At 51.8% G+C, this 16,807-nt stretch overlaps 1 protein-coding gene across 3 annotated transcripts in view; it reads left to right on the top strand.

The window, feature by feature from the left end:
• Positions 1-16,807, top strand: part of FAM193A (family with sequence similarity 193 member A) — a 111,137-nt gene that overhangs the window by 83,640 nt on the left and 10,690 nt on the right. For all 3 annotated transcript variants that reach the window (XM_033105900.1, XM_033105902.1, XM_033105901.1), the window contains 6 exons: positions 2,912-3,110; positions 4,056-4,328; positions 5,558-5,840; positions 6,466-6,649; positions 7,644-7,874; positions 10,380-11,199. In XM_033105900.1, the coding sequence (XP_032961791.1) occupies positions 2,912-3,110; positions 4,056-4,328; positions 5,558-5,840; positions 6,466-6,649; positions 7,644-7,874; positions 10,380-11,199 (1,990 nt within the window). The remainder of the gene's footprint in view (positions 1-2,911; positions 3,111-4,055; positions 4,329-5,557; positions 5,841-6,465; positions 6,650-7,643; positions 7,875-10,379; positions 11,200-16,807) is intronic.

Here is a 16,807-nt window from a genome sequence, read left to right as displayed (position 1 = left end):
TATAGAATCGTTAACTTACGTTTCCCGTATTACAGGCTTGTGTTGTGTTCCTTGAGTCCTCTAAGCTAAAGTCTGTCCAACATTTACTGAACACCCATTATGTGCCAGGCCCTGTGCTACATGCTAGGAAAATAAAAACCAGTTATTCCTGGTCCCTGTTTTCAGGAATCTCATAGTCTAAAAAGAAGACAAAAACATAATCAAATTAAAAAATCAAAATACTGTGACGTACCTTAATAGAAATTGTAGATGCAAAGTGGAAAATACCACTGAGAGGGGAACGCTTACCGTTTGAGCTGCGGGTGGTTTGCAGAGGAGGCGATGCTGGGGTAGGGTCTTGAAGGATGAACACGAGCTCTCTGACACACGGGCGGTGTGTGCAGGCTGGCGGCGCGGTGCGCTTTCTCGAGGTGCAGGCGCGGTGTGAGGCCATGTCTGAGGAGGGGCTCAGGAAGTGCTTGGGTAGCTTCAGAGCCCCGACTGTGCTTCTGCTGCGGAGTGACCAGTTGGGCTGGTGAGGAGAGCTGCCTCTTACAGCCGACGCGGTGAGTGCGAGAAAGCCCCTGCTTCCACCTGTCAGGTGTTCTGCCCCTTCGCAGAGGTCTTGGAGATAAGAAATTTCCATTTAATTACTTTACATCAATTCCTTCTTAGCAAAGCACCTCTTACTGTGTCACTACTTTGTGTTGAAATATGATTTCCTTGTTCTCCTCACTTTTTGCCCCTTGGGGTTTCCCTGGCAGAACAGCTGGCTCCGGCTCCAGCTTTGATCCTGGGTGGTAATCCCAGGCCTCTTTCTGCCCACTTTTAACTCCTGAGTGTTGGCGCCGACCTTACCCTCCATCTTTGCCTCCCTGAGTCCAGTCAAGGTCAGCAGATGGGCTAAGCTACCCGAAAGGAGTTACCCTCATGTCCTGTCTGCACTGTGGGCGGGCACCAAAGCCTGCAGCCCTGGGCGGGGTTTGTGTCCAGGGACGCAGGCCCCCTAAGTGACACTGCCCCACCTCGGCGCTCACGAGTGCTTCCTTGGGGCCAGGCAGTGTGCTGAGCACTTGACATGCGCTGCCTGACTTATTCTTGCCACAACCCCCGGAGGTAGGTGTTTCCAAATTACAGAGGCGAAAACTTCAGCACAGAAAGCTTGCGTAATCTGCCTGAGGTCACACAGCTAGTAAAAGGGAGAGCTGACGTCTGCACCCCTCAGACAGTGCAGCGCGAGGCTGAGAACGGGACTAGAGTTCACACGGGCGCTGGCACTGCCCGCCTCCCAGGAGCAGAGCCACAGATGGTAGTTCCTGACCGCCGCCCATCACAGCTCTCGTCCTCAGGGCTCCAGATCCCTGTTTGCTGTCCACCTCTGCGGCCATCGCTTCATCGTTTCTTGCCCTAACTGCTGTCGTTGTCATCCTTGCCCCTCTGCGTCGTCCACCACACGCCACACACTGCTATTTCTGGTACACTAAACCGCCCGGAGGAGCCCACTCTGCTGCTTACAACCCTCTGTGGCTCCCTCACCCCTTCAGGACATGCCATGCGAAGTTGTGTCTCCGTTGGCCCCTGTAGCCTGTCACGCTGTGGCACAACGATCCAGGGGCACGGCCCGTCCCTGTGCCCTGGCCCCTTTCCCTCAGGCCTCTGCCCCAGCCAGGTCCTCAGGGTTCTACCAAGCCTTCGCTGGCTCTCGGGGTGCTCCCAAAACCCTCCCACCCGAGCTTACAGTGCTCCCTGCTTTTTCTGTGTCTCAGACGGTGGGTTTACCAATTCCAGACCTGTATCTTCTTCAGGTGGGCCAGTCCCTGGGCACAGGCCTGCCGAGGGAAAGCTGTGTGCCTGGCATCAGCAAAGTGCTGGGCGGCAGGACAGGGTCCACGTGGGCCGTGGCCATGTGAGGCTCACGAAAGCCAGGGGACGGCAGCGCTGACTGACAGGTCACAGGAAGTCTTGTAGCTGCGCTAAGTGCTAAGAGCAAACGTCATGGAGTGCAGTGCCTTGGTGTCGGGTGTCGGGTGGTGAGGAAGCGACATGTAGGCTGAGGCCTGAAGGCTGAATGTCAGTCAGTGAGGTTCGGACGTTCTAGAACATGGACATGGCATGAGCAAAAATCAGGGTCAAGAAGGAGCTTGGAGTGTGAGGCCCAGAGGAAGGCCATTCAGTGTGTCCAGAGGCTTGATGAGCTGGAAGGACAGGCTGGGCCGGCCACGTTTACGCTGAAGAACGGTGGGAAGCCAGCGGCAACTCTTCAGCAGGGGAGTGAGTGAGTGCTCTTACACTCAAAACGGCTCACTCTGGCTGCCGAGGAAGAGGCCTGGGAAGGGGCCAGGTGTGAGTGTGGGTGGTGGTCAGGCTGTGAGGTGTGGGCTGAGGGGCGGGGGCCCGAGGACGCCCAGCACCCCACCCCCCCTGTGCCCCCTAACCTTAGACAAGGGTGTGCCCAGGGGCTTCCGAGCGCAGCATAAAACGCACAGTTCTTCAGATTCCACTGCTCTCTGCCCAAGTGTGAGGAAACAGTGTACGAGTTTTGCTGTTTTTAATCAGTGATTCCAAAGTTGACTTTTAGCAGTGGTCATTAAAATGTCAGATGAGAACAAGCCATAGGAACAGATCTGATGCAAATGAACCACGTTTAAAATGTGACCAGGGAGGAATGTTAGACGTTACTGAGCTGTCTAAGGTTTGATATTTTCCTTAAGGCATCCATTGCTTTCAAAGTCTTTGTCTGGTTCAAGTGTGACCTGTGGTGTGCAGTCTGTCACAATCCGGGAAGCGCTCTGGGAGCCGAGCTCAAGCAGGGGCACCTCTCACGGCGAGCGTACCCCACACGCTTTCCAGTAATGACTTGTCTGTCTATAGCTTAACCGTTAGGTAAGCAGAATATTAATTTTGATATGTGATTAGAACTTTTGTTTTGTAGGCTTTACCGCCAGCACCTGTTCAGAATCACACAAATAAGCATCAGGTATTCAATGCATCTCTTCAAGACCATATTTATCCGAGCTGTTTTGGGACTACTCCAGAGTGGAATAGTTCTAAATTTATAAGTCTTTGGGGATCAGAAGTGATGAATGATAAGAGCTGGAGTCCTGGCACTTTCTTGCCAGATACAATTTCTGGTAAGGAACTTGTTAAAACTTTCTTCAAGTTTTCAATGACCCGAGCTGAGTGGATTGCCTCTGTCGCTGTAGTCTCCCTTGGAAGCCCCCAAGTGGTTGGGCCTCGTGCCGCTGTGCCCAGCAGGCAGCCCCTCGGGCCCTGTCATGCTGCTCCGTCCTTCTGCCTCTGTCACACCACGTCCCCGCAGCAGCCGTAATGGGCCTTGCTAACGCTGGGGTCTCTGCTGCCCCCACGCTGCTGAGCATCTTGTCCCCAGGGTTCGGTGTTCAGCCTTTGTTTCTCGAGCAGTGGTGACAACCAGACCTCACCCCAGTACACGGGCGGTGCGACAATGCCACAGTCGACTTGAATGTTGTGACTTACCTTCCTTTCCTCTATTTCTGTATTGACCCTACACGGGACCTGTCCCCTCTGACAAGCTCCTTCCTGCCAGCTGCCTCCGCTGCCAGGCACAGCTGTTACCTCAGTAGCGGGGCACCTGAAGAGGGGCTGGTACCTATGCCTCATCTCTGTCGTCATGTGAACGGTTAGAGCCCCTGGTGGCCCCACACCCAGCCCCTGCATGTGCTCAGAACAGCAAGCTAGACTTAACATCTGGTCTGTGCCTGGAAAGGGTTTCTAGCTGTGTGACCTTGGGCAAGTTGCTTAGCTTCTCTGAGCCTCAGTTTCTTCATCTTGAGGATGGGAATTATAGTACCATGCTCAGAAAGTAACTTTAAGACATTAAATACAATAACTTTGGGGATGCACCTAGCACAGGAATTGGCACATAGTAGGTGCTCAGAATTGTTTTTCTTAGATGAAAACGAGTTGTCTAGCATCATCCCAGTGGACTCCTAACTTCAGTAGCAGCCCCACTAGCAGGAGTTTAATCAGATATCTTTTAAGTTTTGGCTTAATATTACGCCTTTTAGAAGCCTTAACTTTCCTATTTTTCTCTGAAGGGAGTGACATACTAGGGCCAACACTCTCAGAAACAAGACCCGAAGCCCTTCCACCTCCAGCTAGCAGTGAAACACCTGCAGTTTCGGATTGTAAAGAGAAAAAAAATGCTGCAAAAAAGAAATGCTTGTACAACTTCCAAGATGCTTTCATGGAAGCAAACAAAGTTGTGATGGCCACCTCGTCAGCCACCTCCTCTGTGTCCTGCACAGCCACCACGGTGCAGTCGAGCAACAGCCAGTTCAAAGTGGCGTCCAAGAGGCCTCCTTCCGTAGGTAAGGCCCGCAGCTGGCTGGTGGGGCCCGGGGGTCGCGGGTCGCCGCGCCCAGGGCTGCAAGTGGGGTTAGCAGTGCTCGTGCCAGGCCATCACCTGTCCTCCTGCTCTGGGGCCTGGCCACACGGGGGCCCGCCTGCCTCTCTGCACCTCCTGGCCTGAGCGCCAGTGGGGTTGGTGCTCACGCAAAAGCTGAAGCCTTGGGATAGCCAGCCTGTGGGGCGCTGCCCAGAGCACAGGCGGTCCTGCTGCCACTCACATCGCTGGTGTGCAGGGGTGTCATGGTCACTGTCTGATCTGAGCACAGCGAGAAGGGTCCTGACAGCAAGGAAGAGCCATCAGAGGCAAGTGGCAGCTGTCAGTGGGACACATGGGGGCTGGCCCAAAGAGGCCCCACCTGCCAGAGTCAGGACACTTGGCACACCCCAGAGAATAAGGGAATGGCTTGTAGCACATAGCCAGACTCAGGGACCCTCTGGCTGCTCCCGATGGGAGTAGGTGAGGGCCCTCCTGACAGCAGATCACTGCCGCTGTGCTGCCAGCAGGTCCAGGTAAGTGCCGGCCATGGGCGTTGGGGGCACTGCACATCGGTTTGGGGAAGCGCAGTGTCCCCCGTGTTTGGAGCAGCACCCACAGGTGAGGAGGACAGGTGCCTGTCGCTGGGGGAATCAGACCAGACGTAACCTCACCACCACGGACAAACGGACACTCAGACGACAAGGATGCAGCGTGACCTCAGCAGGGCTCGTGCCTAAGACGGGGCAACTAAATGTCCTAAGTCCAGACCGGTGGGCAGCTGGCTCGGACTCCAAAGGCGTCACTGTCGTGAAAGGGAACAGAGTTTAAAAGAGGCTGAGTTGGTGGAGAAGCTACAGCACCACATGGGGAAACCAAATGCGGAATAAGGATGCGCGTAGAGGAGAGTGTCAGGCGGTGTAAGCACCTGTGCCCACGGTGCTGGGCTGCGGGGTGCGTGCTCTCAGGAGTCACACCGAAGCAGGCAGGGATGGAGCAGCCTCCGGAATGCGCGTGTGTCCAGGGAAGTACATGACAGAACGTTCCAGAGTGATGACTCCAGGGGAGGCTAATGGCACTCTGTGTACTGGTCCTTCACGTTTTCTATGGATGTGAACATGTTTCAGACAAAAATGGGTACAATGTCTTAAGTAAGAGCAGCATGAATGTCCGTCCGACTGCAGCTGTTGGCATGGCTGTCGTTTCCCAATGCAGGTGAGGTCTTCCACGGCGTCAACAAGGAGGATCACAGGCACGCCGTACCTGCCGCCCCGAGGAACAGCCCCACGGGCTTGGCGCCACTTCCCGCCCTCGCTCCTGCCGCCCTGTCACCAGGCCCCACGCCTCACCTTGCCAGTCTCGCAGCCCCAGCCTTCCCCAAAACTGCAGCCACGTCTCCCAGCTTTGTGGAACCACGCAAGAGCTTCTGTCCTACTTCGGCGGGCCCCCCGCCCCCCGCCACAGACGGCTCCATTAGTGCACCTCCCAGCGTCTGCAGGTGAGCCCGGGTCCTGGTGGAGAGGGCTGGAGCACTATGGAAATGGGGTGCCGTACTATGGCTATAGGAGCTCTGTGCCCTGGCACCGTGCAGCTGACCAGCCCAGTGACGGGCAGTGGGCAGGAATGTGCCCAGCAGAGGCCGTAGGCCGAGGCGATGGGCTCCAGTCTTGCTTGGCCTGTAGTTCTTCAGAGCCTGGGTCCCCTTTGGGTGGGTGTGCAGACCACCACCTAACCACTGGCAACGTCGGGGTGGGCCTGGGTGTCTTGTAAGTTATAATCACTGTGCATTACGTGAAGTACAATACGACAAACACGTGGACGGGTCTTTCTAAAAGACAGCTTTTGTTAACCTTCAAACTGGCCTGTCTGGAGCCATCCCACCCCACCCCCCTCAGGGGACAGTGCAGCGACTGTGCCCGCCTGCCCGTGCCTGCGTGTACCTCCTTGCCCGGTATCTACCCCCTGTTCCTGTGACCGGCGCGCATGCGGGCCGTGCTGCCCACTGCACGCTGCTCTGGTCTGTGACAGGGCAGGGCACGCCAGAGCCTCACCTGCGCAGTGCCGGTGCCCACTCTGGGGTGGGGGGGCGAGCTGCTTGTTAATGGGCCTGTGCATTTTGGCAGTGACCCCGACTGCGAAGGGCACCGCTGCGAGAACGGCGTGTACGACCCGCAGCAGGACGACGGGGACGAGAGTGCCGACGAGGACAGCTGCTCGGAGCACAGCTCCAGCACGTCCACCTCCACTAACCAGAAGGAGGGCAAGTACTGTGACTGCTGCTACTGTGAATTCTTCGGCCATGGCGGGGTAAGTGCCCGCAGGGGGCGGGGTGGGGGAGGGCCAGGCCTCTGCTGATGGGGGCGTGTCAGGTGCACGTCTCCATGGCAGCTGCGGTGTGCGAGCTCCTAGGGAGACCCGTGTGCCAGGTTGAATCCGGGTGTGCTTATGTCGTGGGTAAAACTTCATTTCCAGCGCAGTTCAAATCCAGATGTGGCCCGAAACCCCGCGCTTCCACTTCCCGGTCGGCCTTGTCCGAAAGATGACGAGAAAGATTTGCCCAAAGATTTAGCTGTAAAGATTTCCTCACGGTGTTTTTGCATATGTTTATGACTTTTGAAATAGCTGGTGGGATGGGGGCCTGCTGAGTACCAGCTGTGGGCGTTGGCTGAGTCCAGACAGTCCGCGGCGGGGACGCCGCCATGTGTGGTTGGCCCCCTCGTTTGGGTACAAGGGATGTTGATATGCTCACACACTTTCCAGAACAGTCTTTCATCTGTACCAGCAAACAGCAGTCATGGTGCCTGGGGGTCGGGAGGAAAGCTGGGGGCTGGGAGTTGTTCTTTTTCTACTTCAGTTCTGTCTGCATTTCCTAAACAGTGCACACGTTTTTAGTACTTTGTAAGAAATTTTAGCAGTGGGATTGAGGGCAATGTTTTTTCTTTTCAGCACTGTAAAGGAAACCTACAAATGGATAAAAAGATACCTTAAACACATTCACTGGCATGGAAAGAGAACTGTATTACATAGAAAGTAGATTAATCAGTATGTGAAGTTACTTCTTTTTCCATTTAAAAATACTCATTTTTATGCATAGTTGTATATTCTTTACCAGATTTCTCATGAATGTATAAATTTCCTTTTTCCTGCCATTTTTTCTCTTATTTCCTTATTTCCTGGTGAGCAGGTATTACTTGAGTAATAAGAAGAAATTCATTTTTAGAGATTTGGTCTGCAGTTTGTTATGTTCAAAATCATTAAGACTCGAGGCTTAATTTAGTTATGTGCCATTAAATTGTCTTAGCCTCCAGCTGCACCAACAAGTAGAAATTACGCAGAAATGAGGGAAAAGCTTCGTTTACGACTGACCAAGAGGAAGGAAGAGCAGCCGAAGAAAACAGATCAGCTCTTGGAGAGGGAGAGTGTGGTGGACCACCGAAGGGTGGAAGACCTCCTGCAGTTCATCAACAGCTCAGAGACCAAACCAGTGAGCAGCTCACGCGCAGCCAAGAGGGCGAGGCATAAGCAGAGAAAGGTAACGTGGCGTCTGCGGGGCCCAGTGCAGGGACTCGGGGTCTTGGACTGGGTCTCCTATGACATTGTGTCAGCAGCCCCTGACTGTCTCTGGGGGCCTGAACTGAAGCTGCTTAAAAGCCTCAAGTTGGGCTTGCAGCACACGGCTTCCCCTTCCGTGTCCTGGCCTTGATAATGGATCGGAAACAAGTCTCAGGCTCTCACGGGGGCAGCAGACCCTCTGTCCCAGGGACGCAGAGGAAGTCACCCTTGGGTGACAAGGAAATGGAGGGCGACAGTGAGCTTTTGGAGACTGTGGCTGAAGGTGTGACTTGGCACAGTGGCATCCACTGACAGGTTTGAGCGGTGGCCCGGGCTCCTCGTCTACCCCACAGGCACAGGAGCACCAGGCCCGTTCCACAAGAAGGCCGGCAGATGTCAAGGGTGGAAGAGGGAGATGACAGCTGTATGGGCCGCCCTGAGCAGTCCCCGCCTCACCACAGGGCGTGGGATGTCACAGAAGCAGATACCTGCCAAGACGAGGCAGCTTCGCCTGGGGGGGGGGGGGCTTATGACGGGATTTGACCTCCAGTCCATCGAGTACACACAACATGCAGACACTATGCTAGTAACTGAGAAATTGTGTTCTTTACTTCCTGTTAACACTGAACATGGTGGAAACAGCACCTGCTCTGTAACCTGCCCCCCGCCCTCTTCCCTTCCCCGTCCTCCTGGAGGGTTTCCCACAGAGCCCCTGTACTGCAGGTCCAGACACCTTCCTGCTTGGAGCCACTTCAGCGTGTCAGGCTCCAGAAGCCAGACCTCAGCAAGCAGGCCCGGGCTCACGGGAATTTGGAAAGGTTGCAAGGGTCTCACAGTAGGACAGGATGCCCAGGGAAGAGGTGAGGGCCCTGCAACATCAGGCAGAGGCCTGAGAGGAGGAGGATTCCCACGGTGGGCCACGTTGGGGCCACACGTTCAGCAGTATGATTCTAAGAGAGTTGTGATTGTCCTGCTAAGCGGCTTTACCGTCAGCAGCCCTGCTGGTACCTCAGTCCTGAAATAGAGCATCAGGCTGAATTAGGGCCTTTGGGAGGTGGCCTGTTCTGCCCTGCAGAAGATGTGGGTTTGTGGAGCCCCTCAGGAGTAGGAAGCACAGGGTATGTTCTCCACCCAGAAGTGTTACAGCGTCGGGGGTCCCAGGGTGATCCAAGGCCCTGGAGATACCCCAGGGGAACCAGTAGAACCCTCTGGATTCATTCTAGTGCTTTCCAGGGGTGCTCCCCACGCTGGACTCCTGTCCTCTGTCCTTGCAGGCGGGCTGGATCCAGACTTCATGCTGAGTCCTTCAGACTCGTGCTAGGTCGTCCTCACACCCACTTGCACCCCGTGTGCTCTTTACGTAGCACCCGTTTCATAGAGCCACCCCCAGACCTGCTTTGCCTCGCACTGGCTGGCTGCTTGTTGAAGGTGGCACACACGGGTTTGGGTTCACTGTGGTGTCTGCCCAGTGGCAGGCTCACCCGCAGACCTGTGCCCGCAGGGGCAGCCGGGGTTCTGTGCGGAGCTGCCTGTCGGGGCCGCCTCCAAGGGAGGCTTCTCTGCCACAGATGGAGCAAGGCTTCAAGTAATGTTCACTTGAGTTGTCAAATTGACTTTTGAAAAAACTGCCATTCGATTTTTAACATATGTTTCATATTTACATTTTTTAGAAAGGTAAGTTGCCTCTTTAACTCCCACTGGAATATTGTGAAAAGTAATTTACTTGGAAGGACTTTAAATTTTCCCATGCAAAATGTGTTTGCCAAAGCTGCTTACAAGCACAGCCTGGCTGGAACTTGAGTGACGGGAGGAGCAAGCTCCTACCCTAGAGCTTCCACTTGTTTTCTAAACAGAAGGAATCATTTCCATTTATCCTCCTGGAATATGTACCACTAATAAAAACAAGATCTTCACTTGGATGAAGATGCATTTCCTATCACGTTAGGCAGCAGAAATAACCCTCGTCTGTTTGACATGTAATACAGTTTTAGAAAGTTACCTGCTCTGTCACACTAGTGAAAATGGATTGGGAATTTTCCTTATCTGCTAGGGTAATTCCCAGTTTTTAGTACACATTTCTTGCATGTCCTGTTGACACTCGTAAACGCACCAGCCTGCACCTGGGAAGGTGTGCTTACCGAGCATCCTGGCAGCACGTGTGCAACGTGTGCAGCCTGTCCCGCCCGTCGGCATGCCACCCACGCGTCACCCGCACGCGGCAGAGCACAGCCGCCGCCTCCACCCTGTGTTCTGTGCGTAGCTCTAGGCCGGGGCTGTAAGGCGTTTACTGACGATGCCCCCAAGCAGGGCAAGTGTAAAGTAACTGGTAGGTGTGTTTTAATAACAGCTTTGGCCTCTGATAGCGCCTTTCAGAGTTTATGTTCTTATTACATGATTCGTTTTTTTTAAACTGTCTCATTTTTTTGTGTGTCTTAGTTTTTCCAACACTCACTGCTGTCTTCAATGCCTTTCTTCCCCTCGGCAGCTGGAGGAGAAGGCTCGCCTGGAAGCGGAGGCCCGGGCCCGGGAGCATCTGCACCTGCGGGAGGAGCAGAGGCGGCGGGAGGGGGAGCAGCAGCAGCTCAAGGAGGAGCTTCAGCGGCTTCAGGAGCTTCAGAAGCTCCGAGCGGTGAAAAAGAAGAAGAAGGAGAGGCCCAGCAAAGACTGCCCCAAGTTGGACATGCTCGCTGGAAACTTCCAGGAAGCAGCAGAGTCTGTGCCTGACTCTGGGAACATCCATAATGGCTCCCTAGAGCAAACTGCAGAACCGGAAACCTCATCTCACTCCCCTTCCAGACACGCCGACCACACGGAGCCCAGGCCGGGGCCGGGGGCTGACGGGGACGCAGCAGACCCCGGGGACACCAGGGACGTCAGTGGGAAGCCGCAGGAGCCGCTGTCTTTTCTCCTGGACATCATGCACCAGCACAAAGAGGGCCCGGGCAGGCAGAAGCTGAAACAGGCTGCGAAGTCCAGCAGCGAGCCGGGGAGGAAGCCCGCGGAGCCCCCCAGAGCCTCCGAGGGCCAGCCCAGACCCCGGCCCCAGACTGAGGCCAAGGCCAAACTGCTGGAGCTCCCTTCCCTGGCTGAGCAGAAGCGAGAAGAGAGGAAAGCCAGCAGTAACAACAGCAGCAGGAAGCTGAACCACGTCAAGGAGGACAAGTGGCCCCCCGGCCCCGTGGAGCCCGCCTCTCCCAGCGATCTCACGCCCGGCACCAAGCTGCTGCTGGCTGATTCCCCGCAGCCCAGGGGCAAGAGCAAGAAAAACAAGAAGAAGAAGGGAGACAGAGTCAACAGCTCGATTGGTAAATGCGGAGCGGGGCTGGGGTGGGGGTCTGTGTGGCCGCTGCCCGTGCGTCTGTGTGTCCACGTAGAGAGATGAGAAAGCCAGGCTGATGTCCCCTCAGGCTGTCCCTCCTGTAGATCCAACCTGTCCCCGCTTGCTGCTTTGGGGCCTTTCCCCAACAAGGAGGGACAGTAAGTCGTTACTAGATTTTGTTATTTTGAAATACTTTTAGATTTCCCAAAACTGCCAGAGCGTCCAAAGAATTCGTGTCACACACATTCCCCCAGTTGGCTTGCTGCCACATTTGCTTTCTCATTCTCTCTCCCTCTGCTGTTTTTCTGACCCAAACGAGAGTACTTTCAGACGTGATGCCCCTCTACCCTGGAACACTTCGGTGTGTATTTCCTCAAAAATAGGGAACTCCTTACAAAACAGTACAGTTATGGAAAGCGAGAAGTTACCACGATACAGTATCGTTGTCTAGTTATAGACCTTGCTCTTCTCCAGTTAACATCCTTGGGCAAGAAAAAACTTAGTGTGGTTTCTCCTGATACAGGATCACGTGTGATTTCTCTAATTTCCTTTCATGGGGTCAGTTCCTGTTTTGCATGACCTTTACATTTCTATTGAGCCATTTAGGTTTTAGGGTGATTTTCATTAGGTTTGTGTGCAATGAGACTGTGTGTTTCTGGCAGTGCTGCCATGGCAGTGGTGGCCCTTGTGCACGCGTCCCAACAGGAGGGTGCAATGTGTGATGGTGTCATGGCTGGGCCTTGGGGCTCATATACATGTCTGATGGGGAGAGACGAATCTTGTTTTTTCTCAGACGTTCATCTGCTAGTTTTAGCACCCATTGACGATTCTCGTCTAAAGTGGCTCACTGTGTTGTCTGCCAAATAGTGGTTTTTCTGTTATTCCTTCTACATTTCTTCATTAGCATTCTGCTATCACGAGAGCTTTCCTTCTCTCCATGAATTCTTTTCGTTCGTGTGGCTATTTATGTCAGGGTGGATTCTTGGATCCTTAGTCTGTGCTATAGATTACAATCCTTTGCTTGCTAACCCATTTACTGTGACGCCGTCCGTGGCCCCTTGACCTCGTGACTCTTGGAGCACTGTCATACTTTCCAGGCTCATCTTGAACTTTCCCCGCCGCAGCCTGAACGAGCCATTTTTCCAAGGAGCCCTGGTTCTTTTCAATGCAGAGTGGCACTTAGAAACTCAGGCCTGGCTGCTCCTGGTGGGTCAGTGATTCTAGGCCCTTGCCGACGACAGAGCCGGGGAGGGAGGTGGGGTAGGTCTATTTCTGTTCACACTTCTGTAGTGAAAGCCACGAGCTCGCTCTGATGGCTCCAGTGCCTCCCCCTCCGGACCTCCCCTATCCACTACGACTCCCATATTCACTACGCCCTTCTCAGACCCCGGACGGTGTTCACTGACTCATTCAGTCCTGGAATGCACGTCCATACTATCAGAACCGCTCACCCTCCGCACTGTGAGAAACAGACAGTGAGCTGCTTCTCAGTGTGTTCACGGTCCCTCTGCCTTCAGCCGGTGGGTGCCTGGGGTTAGTCCTTCCCTAGAATGCACACGTCGCTATAGTTCAGTGCCATGCAGTGACAGGCACTCGTTGAAATGCAGTGGGTCCCTTTGTTTGCATTCCAGTTTGTTTCATTTCTCTTCCCAATCCTAGTTTTCATCCGTCTCATTTCCCACCCACTTCCTATAGGTAACTACGCAGTTTCTAATTTGCTTTCCTTTTTATACAGAAGGTAGCAGACTAAAGACACTCTTTGCTGTGTTGCCCACTCAGTATGTTCTGGAAGTCAGCTCGTCCTCGTTGTCTTCACACTGCCTAGTGCTCCATCTGAAGTGTGCTGTGGTCGGCCAGTCTGCTGTGCACGATGTGTCGGTTGCACCAGTGCTTGTCGCCACACACGGTGCCGCAGGAAACACTCTTGTGCGTGTGTTTTCCTGTTTGGAGGTGTTTCTTCAGAGCAATTTCCCAGAAGAGGGATGCTGGGTCAGAGGGAAGTGCAGACAGCGTTTTGCTAGATATCACCGAGTTGCGCACACCGTCCATTGCATTCCACCGCGTGCCTGGTTCCCACAGCCTGGCCAACAGGGTCTCAGGCTCTGTACCGTGAGCCAATCCGTTACTCAAAATCAGGCTACAGTGTACTGTTCATTTGTGTTTTTCTCCAATTACAGTGAGGTCATTTTTTTTTTTTTCTGTTTATTAGTGATGGATTCTCAGGGAAGAGAACGGGCCTAGCCGAGGTGAGAGAGAGGGAGAGGGAGAGAGAAAGAGAGAACGCAAGAGCTGGTGCAAAAAAAAGCAGTGAGGTCATATTTTTTAAGGGCTATTTGCATATCTTTTTTGTGAATTTTCTATTCATATCTTTTTCTCATTTTTACTGTTTTTCTTCCATGTTTAGGAGTCCTGTATATACTAGAGACATTACCCTTCTACTGCATTACAGTCTCCCAGGTCATAGGTTGTGTTCTGACTGTGTTTATGATGCTTTTTAGCCATGCAGAAGTTCGTTTTGTTTTTGCTTTTTTAAATTTTCTATAGTCCGTCCATGTTTTATTGCCTCTGGATTTTAAATAATCGTTAGAAAGTTTTACCCTAACGCTAAACTTAAGCAATGTGTCCATGTTTTCTTCTAGTGTTTGTGTGGTTTTACTTTTGTCATTTAGCTCATAAATTTCGAATTTATTCTTGTGTATCTGTGAGGCATGGATCCAATTTTATCTTTTTCCAAATGGTTAGCCAGTTGTCCCCACGCCAGCTATTAAAAAGTTCATCTTGCTTTAGTGATTCAAGTACCACCTTGTTACACTAAATGTCCATGTGAACGTGAGTCAGAATTTCTGCTCTTTTCCTCTTTGTTTACTCATGTACTATTATTACATTAGAGGATCTGTACAAGGTGTGATCAAACGATACAGTGAATGTTTAAATTAAAAAAAAATGTATTACAGTAAAAAGACACATTGCCATTAATCCCCTCGAAATATTCCCCCTTGCTTTGAACACACTTATCCCATCGTCCTTGCCACTTTCTGAAGCAGTTCTGGAAGTTCTCTTTCGTGAGTGTCTTTAGTTGTGCTGTCGTGGCTGCCTCAATGTCCTGAATCAATTCAAAATGTTTACCTTTCAGGGTCATTTTGACTTTGGGGAAGAGCCAGAAGTCACACAGTGACAAATCCAGTGAATAAGGTGGATGAGGACACACTGTAATGTTTTTATTGGACAGAAATTGCCATACCAGAAGTGATGTATTAGACAGAACCTTTCCGCTGTGATCACAAACTACAGTAAATGCTGCTGCCAAGTGCCATCCAATGGAAAGGCAGGGATCTTCAGTACAGGAAGTGACATGTCGAAACTTAGTAACAGTGTGTGACAAGTTTCAACTTGTTCAGTGCAGTCAGTTGGGTGTGAGCTATGGTTGAGAGAAGGTGTGTTTTAAAGTGCCATAAGTCATCCTCCATCATGACAATGTTTCATGTCACACATCGCTTCTGGTATATGGTAATTTCTGTCCAATAAAAACATTACGGTGTGTCCTCCTCCACTTATTCACTGGACCTGGCACCGTGTGACTTCTGGCTCTTCCTCAAAGTCAAAATGATTCAGGACATCAAGGCAGACAGGACAGCACAACTAAAGACACTCCCGAAAGAAGACTTCTAGAACTGCTTCAGAAAATGGCAGGAACGATAGGATAAGTGTATTCAAAGCAAGGAAGAGTATTTTGAAAGGGATTAATGGCAGTGTGTCTTTTACTGTAATAATTTTTTTTTATTTAAATTTTCACCATATTGTTTGATTATACCTCATTTTGTTTCAGTGACTCGGAGGGCTATTCTCTATGCATAGCTTTTCATTTTCAGTGTTTTCCCAGTCATTCTTTCATGTTTGTGTCTCCATGTGAACCTAGTTCAGGATGCCTGGCCTCATAAAAAAGCTTATTGGTGTCTTTATTGGGATTGCATTAAATTAATAAATTTGTTAGGGAGAATCAGTATGTTTATGACGTTGATCACCCTTCCCAAGAGCAAAGGGTATTATTCCATTTATTCAAGTCTACTTCAGTGTAGATATACTTCTGGGGATATTTGAATTTTTCTCTCATAGGTTTTTCACCTTATTGAGCTTATTCCTAAGTATTTAATCTTCCTTCTTTTTAATTTTAATGGGGTATTCTCTGCCAGTATGTCTTCTAACTCTGCACTGTGCAGTACACTAGCCACTAGTCACATGTCACTATTGAGCACTTAAAACGTGGCCAGTCCAAATTGAGGAGTGTTGTACATGTAAATGTACACCACATTTGGGACACCTAGTATGAAGCAGAAGAATGTAAAATATCTGAATATGATTCTTTATGCGGATTACATGTTGAAATGATGAAATTTGGGACATTTAAGTGAAATATATGTTACTAAAATGAATGACACTTGCTTCTTTTTGATTTTTTTTTTTTTTAAAGATTTTATTGGGGAAGGGGAACAGGACTTTATTGCGGAACAATGTGTACTTCTAGGACTTTTCCCAAGTCAGGTTGTTGTCCTTTCAATCTTAGTTGTGGAGGGTGCCATTCCTCTTCAAGTTGTAGTCCTTTCAGTCTTAGTTGTGGAGGGCGCAGCTCAGCTCCAGGTCTAGTTGCCTTTACTAGTTGCAGTAAAGTCGAACCTTGCAGGAGTCGAACCGGCAACCTTGTGGTTGAGAGGATGCGCTCCAACCAACTGAGACATCCGGGAGCTCAGCTGCAGCTCAGCTCAAGGTGCCGTGTTCAATCTTTAGTTGCAGGGGGCGCTGCCCACCATCCCTTGCGGGACTCGAGGAGTTGAACTGGCAACCTTGTGGTTGAGAGCCCGCACTCCAACCAACTGAGCCATCTGGGAGGCAGCTCAGCTCAAGGTGCCCTGTTCAATCTTAGTGGCAGAGGGCGCTGCCCACCATCCCTTGCGGGACTCAAGGAATCGAACCAGCAACCTTGTGGTTGAGAGCCCACTGGCCCATGTGGGAATCGAACCGGCAGCCTTCGGAGTTAGGAGCATGGAGCTCTAACCGCCTGAGCCACCGGCTGGCCCCCCTTTTTGATTTTTTTATATGGCTGCTAGAAAATCTTCAATTATGTATGTGGCTCACATTGTATTTCTGTTGGACAGTGCTCCTCTAACTGGTTATTTGAACTGGTTATTTGACATAGAAAAGCTGTTGGTTTCTATAACTAACTTTGTATCTTCTACCTGACTAAGTTACCGTTTGGGCCTTATTGTTGATTTGCTAGGGTTTTTCAGGTATTTTATCATATTTCTGCAAGTAGGGAAAGCTTAACTTTTCTAATTTTTTTTTCCCTTCTTCCGCCCCCCCCACCCCCACCCCCACTCCGGTTCAAGTCGTTTCCCAGTCTAGTTGTGTAGGACGCAGCTCCCTGGCCCACGCTGGTGTTATGAGCCCTGCGCTCCCCCTGGCTGAGGCAGTCGGTCGCTGGTCGTCGGTCGGACGCTCACAGTAGCATACAGCAGCTCTCACTGGCTGCCAGCCACTCACGATGGCTGCTGACCACTCATGGCAGCACCCAGCAGCCCACGGTAGCCCACAGCAGCTCA

The sequence above is a fragment of the Rhinolophus ferrumequinum genome, chromosome 5 (genome assembly GCF_004115265.2).
Source record: "Rhinolophus ferrumequinum isolate MPI-CBG mRhiFer1 chromosome 5, mRhiFer1_v1.p, whole genome shotgun sequence".
Classification (NCBI taxonomy): domain Eukaryota; kingdom Metazoa; phylum Chordata; class Mammalia; order Chiroptera; family Rhinolophidae; genus Rhinolophus; species Rhinolophus ferrumequinum.
The sequence above is the reverse complement of the archived record's forward strand: the minus strand, read 5'-3'. Positions and strand labels throughout refer to the sequence as shown.